Source organism: Lampetra planeri, chromosome 4, assembly GCF_965212315.1.
Source record: "Lampetra planeri chromosome 4, kcLamPlan1.2.h2, whole genome shotgun sequence".
Taxonomy (NCBI): domain Eukaryota; kingdom Metazoa; phylum Chordata; class Hyperoartia; order Petromyzontiformes; family Petromyzontidae; genus Lampetra; species Lampetra planeri.
The window spans coordinates 29,182,311-29,204,486 of NC_136110.1; the positions used below are offsets into that span (position 1 = coordinate 29,182,311).

A 22,176-nucleotide genomic window follows, 5' to 3' on the forward strand; every position below is an offset into this window, starting at 1 on the left:
CGATTTTGGACGATTTTTGACCCCCCCCCCCTCCTCGTCACACGGCGTCACAAAAAGTCAGACCCCCCTCAAATATGACGTCACAAAGCTTTGCCCCCCCCCCCCCAAAAAATGTAAAACATGCTTGAAATCGCTTTAAACTATTGTCATTGTATTTAATGTACCGCTGCACTCTGATGTTGTAGGAGAAAACATTTATTAAAAAAAGTCTATTTAATTAAGTAGAACGTGTTGTCTATATTTATTTAAATTTGCACATTTTGATCTCACGTCACATTTCTCACCCCCCCCCCCTCGTCACACATCGTCACAAATGTCTGACCCCCACCCCCCCCTTAGGTGCGTGACGTAATTTATGGACGGCCCCTGTCCTCTGATCTCTATTTGGCGTTTTAATGTCAAATACAGCGCTCGTTACGCACATCATTGTTGAGCTCGTGTCCTTTCAGTGAATTGTAATCAAGCATTGGTGCCTTGTGTGACGGTTTCCGATCGTGACAAACGTCTGTAGCGTTATCGGAACCAGTCCAGACGTTGCCAACTTCACAAACCCGCCCTGATTAGCGGGCTGATTGTGTTGTACTTTATTCTGCATGATTTAAGCTTGCGTGCAACCAGGAACCCCACACGTTCAAAAATAAAAATACATTTACCTATAACGCATTGCTTTCAAGCAAGCCTGACTACTGATGAGACTGCGTCAAAACCGGTCCCACGTTTGCTTGTATTGAACAAATGCTGCTAAAATGATGCATTCCCAGGAAACCGTGGGACCGATGGATGGGGTTGTGTCAATAAGAATGTTTTTATGTGGAGGGGGAAGATGAAAAAAATATTACGGTAATTTATTGTTCTCCGCGACGCTTATGATTTAGGGTGAAGCATGGTCAAACAACGAGCATGCCCGACTCAGTATTCGGAGGCCTTCGATTCAGAAGTGGTCTGGTGAAGGGTTGAACATGATTCAATGTTGGGATAAACATCACCCATTACATCCAGGGCATCTTGCAGAGTACTATTTATTACAAGTTCTACAGAGTGGTCCAAATGTGACGTGACCCCCCCCCCCCCCCACATTTAATTATCTAAAACTTAACAGTTTTTTTAAAAGTAAGGTTTATTAAAAAACAAATATTTACAAAGGAAACACAAAATATGTTCGGAGTCAATAATTTGGGGGGGGGGGGGTCACAAGACATCTGGACCTCCATGTGCAATACTCACTCTGCTGGGGTTAATTTCACCCAGAATATTTTAAAGCCCCACCCCCCACCTGCCCACCACTACGTCGTCACTCTCCTCCCCCCGGGGCGGGGCGTGTGCAGGGAAATATTTTCCGGAGATCAGCCTCGGACAGCTCCTTGTTCAGCACCGCACATCACACGTGACGCGTTGCACGTCATCTGTAGGTACAGTACTTTAAACGTGGCCCTTGGCCACTGACGTGGTCTTACTCGACCCCGGCTTAAACAACCCCACCCCTCCCTCTACTAAGGCGGACGGCGGTTCCGGGCCGAGATAGAAACAAACACTTGTGTACTTATACGCGGACAGAAGAAACTCGCCTCGCGCGTCACAGTCCACGTGTTCTCGATTTGGCGGGAAACATCTTTTTTTCCTTTCCCGCCACTGGCCCGCGCCGCGTCCATTGCCGCTGCAAGTCATCTCGGCCCCGTTCCTCTGTTGTTGTTTCTTGAGCTCCGCGGTGCTTTAAAGTCTCAACCCTTCCTCTCGCGAAGATGGAAGACGTGGAGAACCAGGAGCTGAGGGAAGCCAAGCGAGCCTACCTGGACTTTCTGGATGATGATGTAGGCTCGCGCCCCGGGTTCATTTTTTTACTTCCTCGCTCTCTGTCAGTCTGCCGTTTTATGCAAAGAAAACCGTACTTCATTCAATACGAGCGCGTGTGCTTTTGTCTTATTAACGAATGCCACAGACGGCTTCATGTCGCGGCTGTTCTCTGTTTTGTGTAGGGGAGTGCGCGCGCGCGTGTTGAGTAATCAGCGCAGTGCAAGTTGCCTTGCCTCGTGTGCACTTGCGTCCATTGGAGAGGCCCAATATTTGTCTCTGACTAAATGTATGTTGAACTTCTTCTGCACCGTACGTAGCCAACCGTGCTGATAGGAGGTGCGGGCGGGGGGTGGACAACAACGCGTTAGTGTAAATTGGCGGATTAAACGACATCTTAAGAACAATGCGTGGTCGGTACAGCGTTGCATGCCTGCGAGACTTGGACGTGTTAAAAAAACTGACTGACAGAGATGAGATATTGGCACTGTAAATGTATCGCTGCTGCAGACGGATTAGCGCTGCTGCGTCTAAACTGGACCCAAAAGAGTGACCACATCGAGGAAGACGACTGGACGATGATGACCAAGATGCAGACAGTGGCGATGAGAAGTCAACTGGCCACCATTTGGACACGTGTTGTAGTAGTAGGATGGACTGGTATAAGTGTCGTTGTTCGGAAAGAGAGGAAGAGCTAACCGAGAGAATTGCTTTACGACGACACCGAGAGGTCGGTGCCGTAAAGATGTGGCGCTACTTGAGCATATTGACACGAGAGAGAGAGAGGCAAGTTGAAACAAACGACACAACGTGCAGTGCACACCTACATGGCTATCGTTCCCTGGATCGTGATGATGACGATGGGCTGACACTCCATTGTTTGTATTGTTGTAGTTGCTGCTGCCCTGAAGTTACGTTTTCGACGTTCACCTTATGAAATAACCGCTTGGGTTTTGTTTTTAAAGTTGCATGCCGTAACCTTCTCGAGTTGTATGATCGCCAGCTGTGAAGTTATTTGATAACGTCCTAATGTTCGGCCGTGGCGGATACGTTTACTCAAGTAGGACACAACGCAACGAACGAGCTGGTCTTGTATTAAGTCAGGGGTACGGGCCTGTGTGTGTTAAGGCTATATGGGGGATCTTTGTCTTTGTTTGTGGGGAGCGGTGGTGCAGTGGTTAGTGCTCTGCGCGACGAACCCGGCCATCTGAGTTCGATTCCCGCTCACGGCCACCAACACCACCAGTGACGATTATCTGAACCGGTCCTGGGTCTCCCCTAGGTCGACTCAGACTCAAATGAGCACCTGTCTCCCTTAAGTGGCGATGTCTACACATCGCCACTTAGGGAGACAAAGGCGGCCGGGCGTGGTGCTGGCCCTCCCCCTCGTGTACCGTGCATGCGACTTTAATAGGTACTCTAAAATATATTTAAATTAAGCGTTCAGCTGTGTTGTCTTCACTCGCTTGGGATTAATGCACAGGCGGATACGTGGTTAGGTCCGATATGTGTTACACAATCAACAACATGTGCCAGTGGGTGTGGGTAGTTCACAATCAGAATATTTATAGTGGAGGAATCCGATGATCTATAAAGCTCTTTTTTTAACACGGATGGCCAGTTGGGGCGGGTGCATATGCGACGCTGCGAAAGCGAGACGTAATAATGTACTGTAGTGCACACATCATTTGGACCAATGCTGTGTGTTGTTATTGCTCAGCCGTGGAGGGAAGTGTAAGATTGCTTATAGTGGAGTTCAGCAATGATTGGCACTCAAGAAAGGCAGAGACGTGCGAAAAATGTCAACACGTTATCGATGTGGTCGATTTGTTTACGTCAATATGATCGACACTGAGCAAAGGCAGGAATGAGGTGGGTGGTGGAGTTAACTAAACGCGATGTTGTTTGTAGGCTGTGGACATTGCATCGTCTTGCCCGATTTGCGGGCGCGTTATTTTTAACAGCGCCGCAGTGTGGTGCGGGCGAGGCTGCATTTGACTGGCGCGTGTAACCTCCTCCCCCTTTGTCCGCGTTCGCAGGAAGACCAGGGGGTGTACTATGGCAAAGTGCGCGACATGATTAACGACAACCAGTGTCGCCTCGTCGTCAACATCAACGATCTGCGGCGCAAGAATGAGAAGAGGGCCAGTCTGTGAGATCTCCCCCCCCCCCCGCCTGCTCCTGTGCACACCTCCTACACCACCGGGGTTTTACCTGCCAGCAGACACCACCAGTCCAGTTCGCTGGACACTTATGAGTTATTGAATAACGATGGCAAAGATATTGCATCGTAAAAACGAGAATGATGTGAACTACCTGGCCTGTTACGTTGGAGATCTTGAGTTCGATCCCGACCTTGACGCCCGTATATTTGGAGTTTGCGTGTCTCTCTCTCAGAGGTCGCAAACGGGTTTTGATTCCTTACCCGTACCCGTACCCGGCCGCACCAGGGTCGCAAACGGCTACCCGTACCCATACCCGGCCGGGTACGGGTAGCCGGGTATTGGGTAGGGTACGGGTATCGGGTACCCGGTTGCGACCTCTGCTCTCTCCAGGTCCCCTGGTTTTTTTAACCCCACCACGTTTAGAATGAAAATGCGTTTGAGTATTTGGCTGCTTTAAATTCCCACGTGATAAGCCTCTTCGTTGGGATATCATTTGTGGCCAAGTCGCGTCTGAAAAGAGCTATATGGCTTTGTGGTCCTTACTTGGTAAAATAAAAAAATACAAAAAACGAGTTCTGCTTATTGCATGGTTCAAAAGTAAAAATAAATGGCTCCCTACTTAAGTGAAGCCGATGACCAATATCATCAGGCCTCTGACGTTGCTAAGCAAGGGTTGAGATTGTACAGTTATTGGATGGGCAACCACCGTGCATGACGGGCTGTGAAGGCTATAGACTGCAGGCCTGTGCAATGGACAGCAGAGGGCAGTATAGAAAATCCACTGTTGTATTGTACTGTGTCTATGCCTCCTCAGCCAAGCAGCGGCAGAGGTCGCAAACGGGTTTTGATTCCTTACCCGTACCCGTACCCGGCCGCACCAAGGTACGGGTACAGGTAAAGAAAGATGTTCCCTACCCGTACCCTACTCGAAATGAGTGACAAACAGTGACTCACCAGTGACTCACGGCCTACCCGTACCCGGCCGGGTATGGGTAGCCGGGTATCGGGTAGGGTACGGGTATCGGGTACCCGGTTGCGACCTCTGAGCAGCGGTGACGCACGCCTCTAATCCGGCTCTGTGGAGGCAGCGAGGGTTGGCGTATTGCACAAATGTTGTGAAACTCCCTTCCCGTGGGCGTTGAGGAGTCCATACCCTGGTTCGCCGGGAGAAGTGGACGAATCGCCACCTGCTTCCGTCTGTACGGAGCCTTTCCTACTTTCTTACGCGTGGGTTTTCTCCCACGTGTATAACAAATGCTCGTCATCAATTGACTGAGCGCACTTCTTCAAAGTGAAATCCCGACGCAGAATCCTCCTGCTAAACAAGTAAATTACTTCAGTGAACAAACTCACCGACCCGGCACTTGGTGAAATATGGTAAAATAACCCTCCACGACCCCCCCCCACAGCGTTGGAAACGGGGGGTGGGGGGGGGAGAAGGGTGGGTGAGGGTGGCAGGGGGGGCTAGTGGTTGCCGCTAAATTCCTGCCTCTTCTGAACGCCGCTTGTGACGCTGTCCCGTGTCCCCCCGTGCCTCAGGCTGCTGAACAGCTCGTTCGAGGAGCTGCTGGCCTTCCAGCAGGCGCTCAAGGAGCTCGTGGGGCACGTGGACGGGACGTACGCCAAGCAGTTCGAAACGTTCTACGTGGGGCTCGAGGGCAGCTTCGGCGCCCGCCACCTGTCGCCGCGCACCCTCACCTCGCGCTTCCTCGGCAACATGGTGTGCGTGGAGGGCATCGTCACCAAGTGTGAGTCCGCGCCCGCCCGCCTGCTACGAGTCGTCGTCGTTATCGGAACGTGGTCGTTTCAGTTCAAGTTCATATATTAGGTATAGCCCTGTGAGCCATTCGGCTCTTGAATCGGGTGCAACCGCAACAAATAAAAAACATGAACAAAAAACATCTTAAAGTGAATATGTGACTAAGTGCAAACAGAAAATCCAAGAAAAGACAGCAAAATATTGCAGAAAAAAACACCGTACACCAACGCTATGTGCAAAAATCTCAGTGGGATGCAAGTCAAACAACAACAACAACAATCACAAGACAACTTAGATTAAGGCCATCAGTCTAACTCTGTACTACAACAAACAAACATAGCTAAACCAATACAGTGCCGGGTGAAGGCTTCCACAGGAATGGGTGTTTCTTTGACCAGACTTGCAATAACATGCCGGTCAGTGGCCTGGAATTGAACTTGGGTCACCGGTGTTTGGACCGCAGTGCGCTCACCCACAGCGCTATTGCTGTGCCCCACCTAAACCTGATTAAGCAAGGAAACGGAAATCACAAATGATCTTTTTTTATTTGTGAAACATTTCACAATCCCAAATGTGCCCGTGGTTCATTTTGAACGTTTTGCTTGAAATTTTAACAGGTAAAGAAAGATGTTTATATTGCTATAAAACGATACCCGTCGGCTTTCCTACTGCACATTTAATACAGTAGACTCTAGATTGTCCACGCTAATGACGGGGAGGACATCCGCGGATAATTCAAAATCGCGGATAATCCAAAAGTATACATTTTCTGTGGATCTCTATCCCAAAAACCACTAATTTACGTCTAAATGAGTGTTTTTTGAAGCACAACTTACGATTATGATTGTTACTATTTCGATTGGTAATGAATACTAACACTTAGTGTTGCACATGCTCGGTGATAACACTTTCCTGCTCCCGCACAGAAGACTCAGCCCACCAAGCGGGATAGCAGAACCACGCCAATCAACATCAATCAAAATCCACCCACTGTTGTAAAGATGTGCAACTACAGTATTGTACTGTAGAGGCGATTATGTGGATTTCACATATTCATCTGGTTTAAGCGCGTCACTTGTAATGAACATTTCCAAGAGTAACATTGTATAACTGTGTTTAGATTATTATTTTGGGCTTAAGGGAAAATCCACGAGTTATTTATGTCAAAATCTCGGGTGCGCGGTTAATCCGAAAATCGGATAAACCGCACGTGGATAATCGAGAGTCTACTGGAACTTCCGACAACAAACTCGTGGGATTGTTGTTACGGAGTCCAAGCATGTGCACGATTTTTCTTCGTTGTTGCTCACTTGGCTGTACGTTTTGTTGTGGGCCAGGCTCCTTGGTGCGTCCCAAGGTGGTGCGCAGTGTTCACTACTGCCCCGCTACCCAGAAAACCATCGAGAGGAAGTACAGCGACCTCACCTCGCTCGATGCCTTCCCCAGCAGCGCCGCCTACCCCACCAAGGTGAGCGCCCTTCTTTTCTGGTCATCAATCAATCGGTGTCTTAACCTCTCACCCATCGCCACCTTGCCGTCCTACCAAAACAAGGGCCGTTTTCACTACCATCGACGGCCGTCTCTCTGCAACTCTTGTGAAGATCGTTCAACGTGAACAAAGCTTCGGCATAAAGTTGTGTGGCTGTCAGAGACTCGCCCTGTTGAAAGCGAGACAAATTGATCAAAGTGTCCTTCAGACAAAAACCCACAGCAAAAAGGACCCTTCGCAAAATGCCAACGCAAAACTACCCGTCGGACATACACAAACGCATTTGCCCTGACCATTACAGGTCTTCTGCCGTACTGCTCATTGAATTCTTTCATGGACAAACGCATTTGCATCACCAAGAATATGCATGACTTTTCTGAGCTTATTTGGCCAAACGTATAGGGCCACGGATTTCGGGCAATGGTTTGCCACCGAATATAGTGCCTTTTTGCTTTTCTATGGTTTCCCGCACCTCTGAATCATACTCTCTTGAGAGCAAATGAATACCTGTGCGTGGTTAGACCCGAGTGTTGTCGGACGATTTTCTCCACCTTCACCTCTCCATCTGCTCCCCGCCAACCCCCAACCCCACTCCCCCCCCCCCCCCCCCCCCACCTTACCGGCAGGACGAGGAGAGCAACCCGCTGGAGACGGAGTACGGCCTCTCCGTCTACCGCGACCACCAGACCATCAGCCTGCAGGAGATGCCCGAGAAGGCCCCCGCGGGACAGCTGCCCCGCTCGGCCGAAGTGGTGCTGGACGACGACCTGGTGGACCGCTGCAAGCCCGGCGACCGCGTGCAGGTCATCGGCACCTTCCGCTGCCTGCCCGGCAAGAAGGCCGGATACACGTCGGGCACTTTCCGGTGAGTGACCCCCCCGGTCCAGGGGGAGATTGGTGATCTGACGATTCGCGTTGCTGATGCCGCCGCAATAGCCGTCCGATTTGTGAGGTCTTTCGATCTCCATTCAGCTCTCCACGCTTCATCGGGGTTCAACTCGCGGTGGTTTGCGTTTTAACTTTCAGCGGTGCAAAGTTCAACCCCGATGAAGCTTGGAGAGGCTGAATGGAGTTCAAAATACCTCCCTGTGACATGCACCTTGTGGAAGACCCCAACGCAGAAGAACCCTGGGTTTGATGTTCCACGAAGCTCATGGTCCACCCTAAACCGCATACACGGCACAAACTATTGCAGATGTGGACACTTGATGCACAAATTGAAAATTAATAACACCGCAATGCCCCGATCCACAAATACGAAGGAGACGTCGCAGCGATCCGCTCTGCTACTCCTGACGCGGTTGTCTGGCTTGACCCACTTCAATGTGAAATCGTAGTTGTAGTCTGCATCTACACCGCCCATGATGTTCGTCATGATGTTCGCTGCGATGCTCCGCATGTGTTTTGCTTGCGGCTGCTTAATTATTTATTTCCCTTGACGCCGAACGGCTTTTCTGTCGTTTCCTGCCCGCTCCGCTCCGCTCTCGTTCCACCCAGGACCATTTTGATCGGTAACAACGTGAAGCAGATGAACAAGGAGGTGGTCCCTACCTTTTCCGGGGAAGATGTCAACAAGATCAAAACGTTCAGCAAGACTCACTCAAAGGTCAGGCTCCCGGCGTAGGATTGGTGACAGAATATCAGAATCAAAGCTTTTATTGAGATATCTACTTTGAATGCCCAAAGACAATGCCTATTTTTTTCTTGACTAGCATTTAATCAGCACTTGGCCCCTACAATCTGCGTTAAAGGCTACACGGGGGGAGGGGATTTTTGTCTTTGTTGCGCTACCCTGCGCACGCCAATGCGACGTTTGCTCTCGTACCGTGACAGAACATCTTTGACCAGCTGTCCAAGTCCCTCGCTCCGAGCATCCACGGCCACGAGTACATCAAGAAGGCCGTGCTCTGTCTGCTCCTGGGAGGCACGGAGAAGATCCTGGACAACGGCTCTCGAATCCGAGGGGACATCAACGTGCTGCTCATCGGTAATGAGCCCGGTGGATGCTAGAGGCTCTGCGTTAATCAGGGCTGCTGCGATACTCCGACATGGGCGTGACGGTGGCGAGATGTTAACTACCTCGCCTGGTATGCAGGAGGTCGTAGGTTATATCCCAATGCCTCTATATTTGGAGTTTGCATGTTCTCCCCGTGGTCGCGTGGATTTTTCTCCGGTGACTCCGGTTTTTCCCACCACATTTAGAATCGGCATGCATTTCAAGTATTTGCCTGCTGTAAATTTTCACTGGATAAGCCACTTTGCTGAGCTTTCATTTGTGGCCAGTTTTACTTCGGTTTAAATGTTGTGCGATACGAGGTCGCATCTTCAATTTCGCAAAACGTATCGCGAATACCGCAGCGGAATATTACGTTGGGTATTTTATTTTCTGGCAAATATGACAATCGCACCTTAATTGCAGGTCACGCCGTAATTAAAGGTCGAAATAAATAGCTCTCAACCTTGTGTTCCCGTGTGCCGTGTTGCCCTTCATCGGTGCTCGCTAACGGCGCTGGCCCCAATGCGGGGGGGGGGGGTCTTGTCTTTGTCTCGGAGTGGTCACTTTGTCGCCCCATGCGACCCCAGGCGACCCGTCGGTGGCCAAGTCTCAGATGCTGCGCTACGTGCTGCACACGGCGCCGCGCGCCATCCCCACCACGGGCCGCGGCTCCTCCGGCGTCGGCCTCACCGCCGCCGTCACCACCGACCAGGAGACCGGTAGGCGACGCTCGCTCACCCCACCACCACCACCACTCTGCCCACCACCACCACCGCTCCCACCACCACCACCGCTCCCCCCACCACCACCGCTCCCCACCACCACCGCTCCCCCCACCACCACCACCGCTCCCCCCACCACCACCACCGCTCCCCCCACCACCACCACCGCTCCCCCCACCACCACCACCGCTCCCCCCACCACCACCACGCTCCCCCCACCACCATCGCCGCTCCCCTCACCACCACCACCGCTCCCCACCACCACCACCGCCGCTCCCCCCACCACCACCGCCGCTCCCCCCACCAGCACCGCCGCTCCCCCCACCACCACCGCTCCCCACTTGAGCTTATCGAGCAAGGTCTGAGGACTGAGTGACCCGTGATGGAGGTGACGTGGGGATCACGAAAGGGTAGGGGAGGGACGAGACGAAGTGGAGGGGCGAGTGGAGGGAAGAAGCAGGGAATGGGCAATGGGCGTGTGTACACTTGCGCTTGAAACTCGCGCTAGTACTTGTGTGTACGCACTAGTACTCGTGTGTGTACGCGCGCTTGTACTCGCGCTTGTACTGATGCTTGTACTTGCCGTGCACCAGGCGAGCGCCGCCTGGAGGCGGGCGCCATGGTGCTGGCCGACCGCGGCGTCGTTTGCATCGACGAGTTCGACAAGATGACGGACATGGACCGCACGGCGATCCACGAGGTGATGGAGCAGGGCCGCGTCACCATCGCCAAGGCCGGCATCCACGCTCGCCTCAACGCGCGCTGCAGCGTGCTCGCCGCGGCCAACCCCATCTACGGGCGGGTGAGACGCGCGTCCCAGTCCCGCACCGCACAACCCCCGGCACGGCAGCACACCCAAGCCGGCGTGGCGCCGCACCGTCCCGTCGCGCTGAGCGCGTGGTGTGTGCGCTCGTTGATGTCGGCGCGTGCAGTACGACCAGTACAAGACGCCCATGGAGAACATCGGGCTGCAGGACTCGCTGCTCTCTCGCTTTGACCTCCTCTTCATCGTGCTCGACCAGACCGACCCCGAGTACGACCGCGAGATCAGCGACCACGTGCTGCGCATGCACCGCTACCGCGCAGTCGGGGAGCAGGACGGCGACGGTGAGAGCACGCGCGCTCCGGCTATGCGTACCAAGTGTTGGCCACACGTGACAAAGAACCCCCGTGTAGCACCTCCGAAGGCCGGCACTGCGCACGAAGGGGGTGGGTGGCCAGCCTTTTTTTTTCCCCGACTGCCGATGTTTAAACATCACACCAGTTACTCGCTTGAGGCTGAGTCGACCTAGGTGAGGCCCTGGACCGGTTCAGATCATCGTCAATGGTGTTGGGCATGAGCAGGAATCGAACTCGGGTCGCCGGGTTCGTAGTGCTGCCAGCTAACCGCTACACCTAGGTCACTTCTGTCACACACGCACACGCTTGTTGAAATAACGGATTGTTTATGTCGACCTATTTTAATGGAAAAGCCCAGGAGTGGGGAACATTTATCTTGTATCTATGTTGAACTTCTTTCGCATCGTACGTAGCCAACCGTGCTCATCGTTAACGCGCACGCACCTGCGCGTTTATCCAATAATAATAATTCTGCAATGCGCCCAGACTCGGCTTAACATTAAAATCGATTTAATCTATTTATCGCTTCGAGACGAATGGGCCATATACGCAGAAAACATGGGCTACGTATGGCATTTGTATACGCACGCACGCACATACACAACGCACGTACACAACGCACGTACACAACGCACGTACACAACGCACGTACACAACGCACGTGCACAACGCACGTGCACAACGCACGTGCACAACGCACGTACACAACGCACGTACACAACGCACGTACACAACGCACGTACACAACGCACGTACACAACGCACGTACACAACGCACGTACACAACGCACGTACACAGCGCACGTACACAGCGCACGTACACAGCGCACGTACACAGCGCACATACAACAACGCACGTTGACGCGTGCTCACATTGTGCGCAGCGATGCCGCTGGGGAGCACGGTGGACATCCTGGCGACGGAGGACCCGGACGCGTTGGAGGAGGAGGAGCGGAGCATGCTGGTCTACGAGAAGCACGACAACCTGCTGCACGGGCCCAGCCGCCGCAAGTGCGTTGCGCCTTTGCGCCAATTTTTAAATCTTTCATATTAAGTTCGCTCGCTTGCTTGCTTGCGCGCTTACGACCGTGCAAATCTTTCGGTCGTTTTTTAACCCACTTTCCGTGCTCCAATCGAGCTGACATTTTGCACACAGACTCGTTGTGCGTGACAATCTATTTTCGTGAATTTTTTTTCAAAATTTTACACTTTTTTGAAAAAAAAAATTTCTATTTAATTACCAATTGCTTAATGGTGGCAGGCAATCATCTGACCCATAGGTGGCAGCCATCTCAAGCCAGAGGACGAGAGGACTCTAGCCGCCACGCATATAAAGGATTTATAGTGAAAAACTTTGTTTTTACGGGTTAATTTTTTTGTCCGAGCCTTCCTTGGGTCACAAGTGTTATCCGCGTTGCCGCTCCACGTTTCCCGACTTCCCGTGCCGCTCATCTGTAGCTTGGTTCCCTCCCTCCTTCACTCCCTCTCTCTTTATTTCCCTGTTCAATTACAACACACAGCTTACTTGCGCCTGTACCTAACTTTTTAATTGCCACTGTCTTTTTTTTACTCATAGGGGTTTTCCCCCTTTTTTCTGGCAACAAAACTGGCACCTTTTGCAAGGAATCATGTTAACATTAACCACAATACTTGCAGTCATGAGACTAGGTTCTAAGAGTATTGTTTTTTTGTTTGCATTTGACTGCAAGTATTGTGGTTAATGTTAACATGATTCCTTGCAAAAGGTGTCAGTTTTGTTGCCAGAAAAAAGGGGAAAAACCCACTTAGTATATTTTGGTCCTGGCAAAGGAGGCCTCATAATGTAACTTTTTTGTCCCCCTTGACGCCTCTTGCTCTCATTATATTTATTTGCGCTGTTTTTTTCCTTCCCCTTTTATCCCCCCCCCACACACGTGTGGTTCGTCAGCCGTGCGATATTCATCACGGGACCCTGTACTCGTTCTCTGCAATATCGACGTTTTCGCGTTGTTGTGGTTGCTGCTGCTTTGCTCGTGCCCCACGGGAGACTTGGGGACCATCATCCGTGTGACAAAAATACAGCTTCAACGTGAGCGTTGTATGGCTGAGCAATCGACCGCCGTGTGCTAAAAACTAGTAATCCAATTATCCTTCTGACAAAAACTCTATTAATACTGGATTACCCGTAACGATATGCGCAGACTTGGCATCGGTATCAGTCGTTAGGGAGTCGTAGATACGAGTTTTGGTCGTTACTTTGGGGGTCTTACCGACTATGAGAAAGGTCGTTGCAGGGGGTGCGAGGGCGTCGCAAGTCAAGCCGTCGTAAGTCGGGGGTCGCCTGTACTGTGGTGCAGTTGATCCTAGTTTGACTCCAGCAGGACAAGCGGTTAAACTGCGGCGGTGTTGCCGATGCCAAATGACGAGCGACGGCCGCGTCGGCACGCCCCCCCCAACGCGTGTCGCCCGTGCGCAGGGAGAAGATCGTGAGCATGCAGTTCATGCGCAAGTACATCCACCTGGCCAAGATCATCAAGCCCGTGCTCACGCGAGAATCGGCCGACTTCATCGCCGAAGAGTACTCCAAGCTGCGCAGCCTCGACCAGATGAGCGCCGACGTGGCCAGGGTGGGTGCGACCGCCGGTGCCGCCAGCAGCCCGCCCGTGCGGCTGCTGGCCGCGTTGGCCTGGGTGCTGCGGTGTGAATATTAAGCGGTGGTGGCGGTGGCGATGCTTTGTGGATTTCGCTTTCAGATGCACTTCTGCGGCCGTCTGGAACGCTCGTATGTGGAATGCAACTGGAGCTGTGCACTTTTTAATTAGATTTAAAACTCAATTCTTTTAGAACAGATTTTTGGCTTTAGTTTGTTGTCCTTACCCCCGAACCTCTGATTAGCATGGTTGGCTATGTACGGTGCGAAAAAAGTTCAACATACATACGTGCATAGTGTGAGTCATTGCTCTTGGGGCCAAATATCGCCCACCGCATTGCATTACTCCCCGGGCGCCAAGCACTGTTGGTTGTGCCGTGGCCACCCTGTGTCTCTCTCCTACGTTTGCCTCTTCCCCTAACGTAGCTAACAACTAAAACACTTTTATTGTTCCAGGTAAGGCCCACTGAGCTGTATAGCTCTTTTTCAGAAGTGATCTGGCCACAAATGATCAGAAGTGCTCTGGCCACAACCAGGTGGCTTATCACGTGGAAATGTATAGCAGCCAAATACTGTAAACGCACGTTTATAAAATGTGGACGGGTAAAACCGGAGGACCCGGTTTGTAAAGGCTGCCGTTGCCGCTTTTGCTGCCATGCGCAGACGATGCCGGTGACGGCTCGCACGTTGGAGACGATGATCCGCCTGTCGACGGCGCACGCAAAGGCGCGCATGAGCAAGACCATCACCCTGCAGGACGCGGAGGCGGCCGTGGAGCTCATCCAGTACGCCTACTTCAAGAAGGTGCCACTTGCGGACGCGTGCACGCACGCGGTCGCTCGCACGCGGTCGCTCGCACGCGGTCGCTCGCACGCGGTCGCTCGCACGCGGTCGCTCGCACGCGCACCGACTGCAGAGAACCACCGAGAAGAGCTCGGCCAGTGTCGGCAAATCGATGAAATGTCACGAATGAGGGTTGCGATTCGGCCAGCTGTTGGTCTCCATAATTCTCCCCCCCCCCCCTCGCCATGTCGAGGACTCGGTCTACTCAGGTTCATGGTGTAATCTCATCATCACTGTTTTCGACCACTGCACTGCATTTCATGACAGCATGCTCGCCCACCCACCCACACTTCTACCGCACTGCAGGTCATACCGCTTTCTGTTTCAAACCTCGCACTGCTCCACTTTGGAATTCCCTCCCATCTTCTTTTCCCCCCTTTACGCTTAATAATAACCTCGCTTATTTCCAGCGACGCAGTAACTCTTCTTTCTTACACTTCAGCGAATCGATTAAAGGTTTATTGTCCTTTCCCCGCACCTCCGATTTAGCACGGTTGGCTACCTATGGTGTGAAGCAGAGGTCGCAAACGGGTTTTGATTCCTTACTCGTACCCGTACCCGGCCGCACCAGGGTCGCAAACGGGTACCTATACCCTACCCGATACCCGGCTACCCGTACCCGGCCGGGTATCGGGTAGGGTACGGGTATCGGGTACCCGATTGCGACCTCTGGGATGAAGCCATGTTGCAGGCGCGGGTGGGTTGATTCTAGGAACTTGAATTGTGAGAAGAGACAAGACGTTGGGAAATGAGTGACAAACGGTTACTCACCAGTGACTCACGGCCTACCCGTACCCGGCCGCACCAGGGTCGCAAACGGGTACCCGTACCCGGCTGGGTACGGGTAGCCGGGTATCGGGTAGGGTACGGGTATCGTGTACCCGATTACGACCTATGATGTGAAGAAAGTTCACCATACATTATTGATGCTATTATAACTCACTGGACAGACATGTCACGCGGCCTAAACCACAGGCAAAAGTCCCCAAACTGCATCAGGAAAGAGTCAAGGAATGGAGAGCAACTGCCGACCATTGTGTTCAACCGTGCGGGAATATGCGTAGAATATACATACTAAAACTAAAATAATTTTTTATACTCTTTGGTTCTTTCGATAAAGTCACGGAGGTAGAAAAAATAATAGATCACGACGTTTCGATCGCCACACAAGCAATCAAAACGTCGTCATCTATTATTTTTCTACCTACGTGACTTTACCGAAAGAACCAAAGAGAATGGATTCCTGCAGTCACGAAAGCTTCAAATCGAGATTAAAATTATTTTTATTTTACCAAGTAAGACCCCACTGAGCCATGTAGCTCTTTTTCAGAAGCGACCTGGCCACAAATGGAAAGCTCAACGGAAGTGGCTCATGTGCAAATGTATCGCAGCCAAATACTCTAAACGCACGTTCATAAATGTTGGAGGGAAAAACCGGAGGACCCGGAGAAAAATCCACGCGACCACGGGCAGAACACACAAACTCAAAACATACAGGCATCAGGGTCGTGATCGAACCCACGACCTCCTGCGTACCACGCGAGGTAGTTAACATCTCCTAGCCACCGTGATGATGATGATGAGAGAGAGAGACACGCAAACTCCAAATGCACAGCAGGCATCATCAGGGTTGGGATCGAACCCACGACCTCCTGTATACATCTCTTAGCCACCGTGGTGCCCACTTTGTACGTATACACACGTACACGGTGCAGGTGCAATCTCTTTTGCTGGCCCCTTGGCGTTTCGGGCTTTTTTGGGCCTGCGCCCAGCAACCGTGATGGATGTGAACTCGTCATCGAGGGTGCTGACGCGTCGCTGCGCTCCCACCCCCCTCTCTCCCCTGTAAGGTGCTGGAGAAGCAGCGGAAGAAGAAGCGGCACGACGAGGAGGAGATTGACGACGAGGAAGGTGGCGACGCGAGCGATGGCGAGGGGCTCAACGGGACGAGCCAGAAGCAGAGTGCCCGCAAGAAACGGTACGGCACAATAACAGCTTGGTGGGGGGGGGGGGGAGGGTTGGGTTGTGGGCCAGCGACGGCCAAATCAACCGCGACCTCGGTGTGTTAAAATGTTCATACAAAAATTTACTTTGAAAAGTTATCATTGGTTTTTGCCCCATTTTCCATGCGAGGCGTTTAATGTAATCCCGAGGCAGTTATTTACCTTGGAAAACTTGAATATCGCGTCATCTGCATTGGGATTGTTTGGCCATATTCGATTGGACGTATGTTTTGGCTTCGTGTGGGATCTCCTGGCCAGACCTCGTAGCTCCCACGTCCTACCGCCTGCGGGAAGCTCTGGCGAACATGTACGTCATGAAATGGAACTGGAACAAAACAATTGAATGAAACGAATGTAATCGATACCAAGGCTCCCCCACAAGGCCATGCGAGAGGGCATGCGGCACAGTTTGGTGGCAGCTATCGTAGAGTGCGGTCCTATCCGCGGTGAGTACGATGTCTTTAAGTACACAACGGCGCTTTCGCCTCTCTCAATACATTTAACGCTGAACTGCTTGTCCATTCCGAGATTCAGCGGTGAATGAGACCCACCCTGCAACTTGCAGACGTCTCGAAACAGGAAACAGAAAGGTATAGAAGGGCCCAACCCTTAATTTACGGAGATCCGACGATTTTGTGCGCAATTTTGGGTGATTTGTCATGAGCGTATTTCTTACCGTGACCGCTGATGCTTCGTCATTGCACATTCAGCGTAGGCGACCGCACTTGACCCCCACGTTTTGGTAATTGCGTCCACATCGGCACATCGAGCACATTGGACTAATGGAGCGCGGCTGACGGGCCGTCGTCGTGTCTACTGGGACATCTGTGAAATAGAGCTTTGTAGCTCGTCAGATTTCCCCGGGATAAATACAGATTCCGATTGAATACGAGACGGCGCTTGCTGCCCGTACCCATGGTGGTGTGTCCCCAGGAGGCACCCGGACTCTTCGCATGGAACGAGTCGCGCGAGCAGGAAGGAACAGAAGGGCGGAGAAGACCCCTACGACTTCAGCGACGGGGAGGAGGCGATCCCAGAAAGTGAGAGGCCGTCCGCTCCGCCTCTGTGTACACTTTCCGCCCTGTCGCTATTCACTCGCTATCGGGCGTCTTGGAAAATGGAAAACTAAGCTATACTATGTTTATTTGACGAGGTAAGGCCCACTGAGCTACTTTATCTCTTTCTCAACTAAGTGACTTATACTATGAGACCTCCTTTACCAGTGGCAAAATATAGTAATAGGTTTTAGCCCTTTCAACTGGTACAAAAACTGACACCTTTATACAAGGGATCATGTTTGCAATAACCACAACACAAGCAGTCAAAATGCAAACAAAAAGAAACAACAAGAAACAACAAGAGTTGATTCTTGTTGTTTGCATTTTGACTGCTTGTGTTGTGGTTATTGCAAAAATGAGCCCTTGTATAAAAGTGTCAGTTTTTGTACTAGTTGAAAGGGTAAAAACCTATTACTAAGTGACTTATGTTTAAATTTAAAGTAGCCGAATATTTGCTAAACGCATGTTGATTCTAAATGTGGAGGGAAAAACTGGAGGACCCGAGGAAAGATCCACGCAACCACGGTGAGAACATGCCAACTCCAAATATACAGCAGGCGTCAGGATCGAACCCACGACCGCCTGCATACCAGGCGAGGTAGTTAACATCTCGCTAGAACCGCATCTTTTTTACCCTCTTGTTTTTACCGTCTCATCGATATTGGGAAAGCGCGCGTCTCGTTAAGTTTTCGTTTCATAAATTATAATGATGACTTTCGATTTAAAGCTTTCGTGACTGCAAGGATTCATCTTCTTGGTTCTTTCTTTTGTCAACGCGCCCTTCCTCCCCTCTAACCCAGCTTAAATATACGCTGCCAAGCTTGGTGGTGTTCATTCAGACGCTGTCTTGCCGACAGACCTGTTCTTCACCTGAGGACGGCTGCTTGCGTTGTGGCCGAAACGTCATGGGAATTGTATTTTATTATGTTTTATTTTATTATTTCCCTTCTACGTGACTTTACCGAAAGAACCAAGAAGATAATGATGACGTTAAAAATAGTAGATTTTTGCGCGCAGTATTTCACGCGTTTATCGTGAGAATTAATTCTAATCGATGCGTCGTCGCGCTGCGCAACGTGCCACCAGTGCACTTAATAGGCATCCGTCCCCTACGTTCACGGATCATCCTTCCCACCTCCATCCCTCCCCCCACCTCCTCCACCCCCTCACCCCGCCTCCCATCCATCTTCGTCTGGCGTTGCGGTGACACGATGCACGCATGCATGCTGGTCTCCTTTCGCGGACCGTACGTCGCCACCCGGGCTCTAAACCGTCGATATTGTCGTTTCGCTCGATCGTCGCAGTCCCGCGGACGCCCAAGACGCCGCAGGCCGCGGGCGACGAGGAGGCGATGGACACGAGCGAGGCACCGGCACCGGCACCGGCAAAGAAGCTCTCGCTGACAGACGACAGGTGCCGTTCCGTGCGCACGCGAGCTTTGCCCGCCCAGAAGCCGCTCGCGCGGCGGTGGAGTTTGGGCTCGTTAATCTATTATCGGTTGTGTTTTTTAAAAATCTATCGTTGATTGTCGATGTAATCGTTAATGAAATCCGGTGTAATTTGATGCCGCCGTCGCCATTGGTGAAAAGTCGTAGCTCTGGCAACCGAGCCGGAAGGCTGCTTCCAGGCAGTTCCCTGCATATTAAAGAAGCTTTCGGCCAATTAATATTTTGTACATGCGGGAGGGAACCAGAGCGCCCCGAGAAAAACCCACGAATGCGAGGGTGCGACACTCTTATCCCACACACAAGGGGATCGGTGATATCATTCTGCCGGCGAGCCAGGGTACGGCAGCCTCGGTGCCCACGGGAAGGGAGTCTTGCACCGTTTCGTCATTTGTCCGATCCACCAACCCTCGCTGCCTCCTCGCACGGTGCTGAACTCCAGGCGTGCGGTGCCAAACCACAGCAAAAAGGACCATTTTCTGATACGCAAATGCATTTTCGCTGACGGGTAACCCGTCAACTTTCACACTCCCAATGAAATACTTGTGAAGACAATCGGATGTTGTAAAGCAATGAATAGCACTGGTGGCCCCTCCAGTGGCCTTTAGTGCGGCCCCTGACGTGCAGCCCCTGACAATAATCAACACGTGACAACACCTCATTGTGCTGCTGCTGTCAAACCCCAATGATTTCAAACGTGTGGCGGCCCTCAGGCCGAATGATGCGTTAACGGCGAAAGTGGATCCCTCTCTAAATATTAGCAAGGAACACTTGCCGTGAAGCGTTTTCCCCGTGCGCACGCGCATTGTTTTGTTTCCACGCGAGCGTCATGGCGATTTGCGTTTGAATTTCACGCCGCTTCTCCCCCCCTCCCGCCCACCCACAGGCTCAAAGAGTTCAAGGCGGCTCTGCTGGACGTCTTCCGCAAGTCGCATTCGCAGTCCGTGGCCATCCCCGCCATCATGGAGGCTCTGGGCGGCGGCGACACCGCCTTCTCGCTCGCCGAGGTGCGAGCGGCGGTCGCCCGCATGGAGGACGACAACCAGGTCATGCTGTCGGACGACATCGTCTTCCTCATCTGAGCGTTGAGGAGGAGCGCTCCTCGCCATTCACACCCCCATCCCGCCTTGCCCCGCCCCCTCCCCCCATTGTCTCTTTTTCCACTGCACAACCGAGCCAAGCCCCCTACGCGGCTCGCAAACGACTCGTGCTTTTGTTCCCGCCCCCCTGGGAAAGCCGTGCCGTGTGCCGACTTCGTCGTCACGCGATGAACGTGTCGAGACTCCTCCAATTGGCGCAGTTGGCTGTGTACGGCGGCATAGAAGTTATACCGTAACTCGCGTGCCTGGGCGACGCGCGGATGCCTCGCCCTTCGCTCGCAGCGTGTGCCGACCCAACATAGCGCGGTCACCGCCACTTGATGCTGGCCCTGCTTAAGGGGGTCCCCCCCCCCCCCCCAGGTGTTTTTGTGAGGCCACAGCAAAGCAGGCAGCAGCATACCACGGGGTAAGGTGATATGGTGAGGGGTCTTGCGCTGGCTCGGCTCGTGCGAGTCGAAAAGAGGGGTTTGTGTGTGTGCGTCCATTGGACTTCAGACGCTCGTGAAAGTGATGGAGAGGTAGCGGGATAGGAGGTGGTCGATGCGTGAAATGTCATCGTCGTTGTTGATGATGTGCTCACCCGCTGTAGTTTGGGAGTGAAGGGGGCGGGAGAAGCTACGGGAATGAACTCCGACTGCAAAACGATAATAGAAATACGATATGCAATCTGTATTACAGATTATGGGCGGGAGGGAAGTGTGAGCATGATGTCTTGTTTATATGCAGGTTAGTATAAAGAAGTGAGTCCCACCTAAAAAATATATATATATGAAAGCACAGTCCGTGGCAGTGTGTCTACATGAATTAAATTGTCTTGATTGTGTTTTTTGTACCCACAAACAAACAACGCGAGTGTGAAACCGCGCTTGTTGGATGTTTTGGGCTCTTCGACACCCAATTTCTGTACCATTGCACGCTGCATTTGCATTTATTTGTTCGCTATGCACCCCCCCCCCCCTCTCTACACGGCAGATATAACCATGGGTCGTTCAGTTTAAAGAGGGGGTTGATCTTTCTCGCCAGTGTTCAAACACCCCCCCCCCCCCCACCAAAATGTTCCCCATCTCAAAAGATCTTGGAAGCTAAGGCAGGGTTGAGCTGGGCTAGTGCCCGGATGGGTGACCGCAACTGGGCACAAAACTAAGAATATACGACAATTGCTTGATTATGCGGTAGCTTTTTTAAATGTCAACCTGTCTGCCTGCGTGGTATCATAGCACGTGACTGGAAGCGGGGGATGGGGGAGAGTGCAGAGTCGAGGATTACATGAATGGATAAAGAAAGGTTGAACGGCGAAGGGATGCCGGGACAAAAGTTCCCCGAGTCGAACAATGAGGGAGGGCATGGCTCAAGGTGAGCAGGAGGAAGAGAGGAGTAATGGGCAGGATGGGGGAGAGGGGTTGGGAAGGAATGACCGGGCCAAGCCGTCTGGGATGAGAAGGCGATGCTGAGAGGGCGATGCTGAGAGGACAGCGGGGGAGAGAGAAGGGGAGGAGCGATCGGAAGTGAGCTGCACGGAGCGGCGTCTGTTTTCACAGGGGGCGGGGAAAAGGGAGGGACTCGGAGTGTGGGGGTGGCCACAGAAGTCACGTGATTTTCCGGGAGGCTTGAACCGATTCAGATATAAATAGATGTCACTGTCCTTATGAAGTGTTGTATTTTTCACCGTCGAGTTTATGTTAGTGAACAAAGTTCGTGATGTTTTCTTGCAGTTTTGCTTTTCATCGTGTTTTTTTCTTTTTCCAAATAAAGCTCAACGTGATTACGGCTGTTGTGCTTCTAACACATTTCACTGCGAAGTTGAACGCTGCGATGTTTGCAGGAGCTCTGAGATGGCCACTTGAGGTAGAATGAGTTGAATTGTGAACGAGTTGAATTGTGATCAAAGGCGCGTGGTGGGTGAGAGGTGGTCCACGCTTTGTATTGCAGAGACAAAAACGTTGATTCGAGAGCATACATAAGTTCGTAAAATTGGGGGGGGGGGGGGGGGGGTTAAAAAAACATTTAAGCTTAGATTTGAATCTTAACAAACGTGCGCGTGCGACTTTAAACAACCCAAA

General features: G+C 51.9%; 1 protein-coding gene across 1 annotated transcript; it reads left to right on the forward strand.

Moving 5' to 3' along the window:
* The first annotated feature begins 1,525 nt into the window (after nucleotides 1–1,525).
* MCM3 (minichromosome maintenance complex component 3) lies at nucleotides 1,526–21,881 on the forward strand. The gene is made up of 17 exons (XM_078593705.1): nucleotides 1,526–1,808; nucleotides 3,828–3,940; nucleotides 5,493–5,701; nucleotides 7,050–7,180; nucleotides 7,828–8,066; nucleotides 8,699–8,807; nucleotides 9,035–9,188; nucleotides 9,785–9,916; nucleotides 10,513–10,721; nucleotides 10,852–11,026; nucleotides 11,923–12,049; nucleotides 13,494–13,644; nucleotides 14,331–14,471; nucleotides 16,361–16,488; nucleotides 17,447–17,553; nucleotides 18,876–18,984; nucleotides 19,903–21,881. Exons 1-17 carry the CDS (start codon nucleotides 1,740–1,742, stop codon nucleotides 20,096–20,098), a joined length of 2,499 nt encoding a protein of 832 aa, XP_078449831.1. The 5' UTR covers nucleotides 1,526–1,739; the 3' UTR covers nucleotides 20,099–21,881.
* The last annotated feature ends 295 nt before the right edge of the window (nucleotides 21,882–22,176 follow it).

What these genes read in the sequence shown, in the direction of transcription:
- MCM3 (XM_078593705.1), top strand. Translation starts at nt 1,740, where the DNA reads ATGGAAGACGTGGAGAACCAGGAGCTGAGGGAAGCCAAGCGAGCCTAC. An exon ending in CACCACCGACCAGGAGACCG is followed by an intron (nt 9,917 to 10,512) that starts GTAGGCGACGCT and finishes GCCGTGCACCAG; the next exon opens with GCGAGCGCCGCCTGGAGGCG. An exon ending in CTCTCGCTGACAGACGACAG is followed by an intron (nt 18,985 to 19,902) that starts GTGCCGTTCCGT and finishes GCCCACCCACAG; the next exon opens with GCTCAAAGAGTTCAAGGCGG.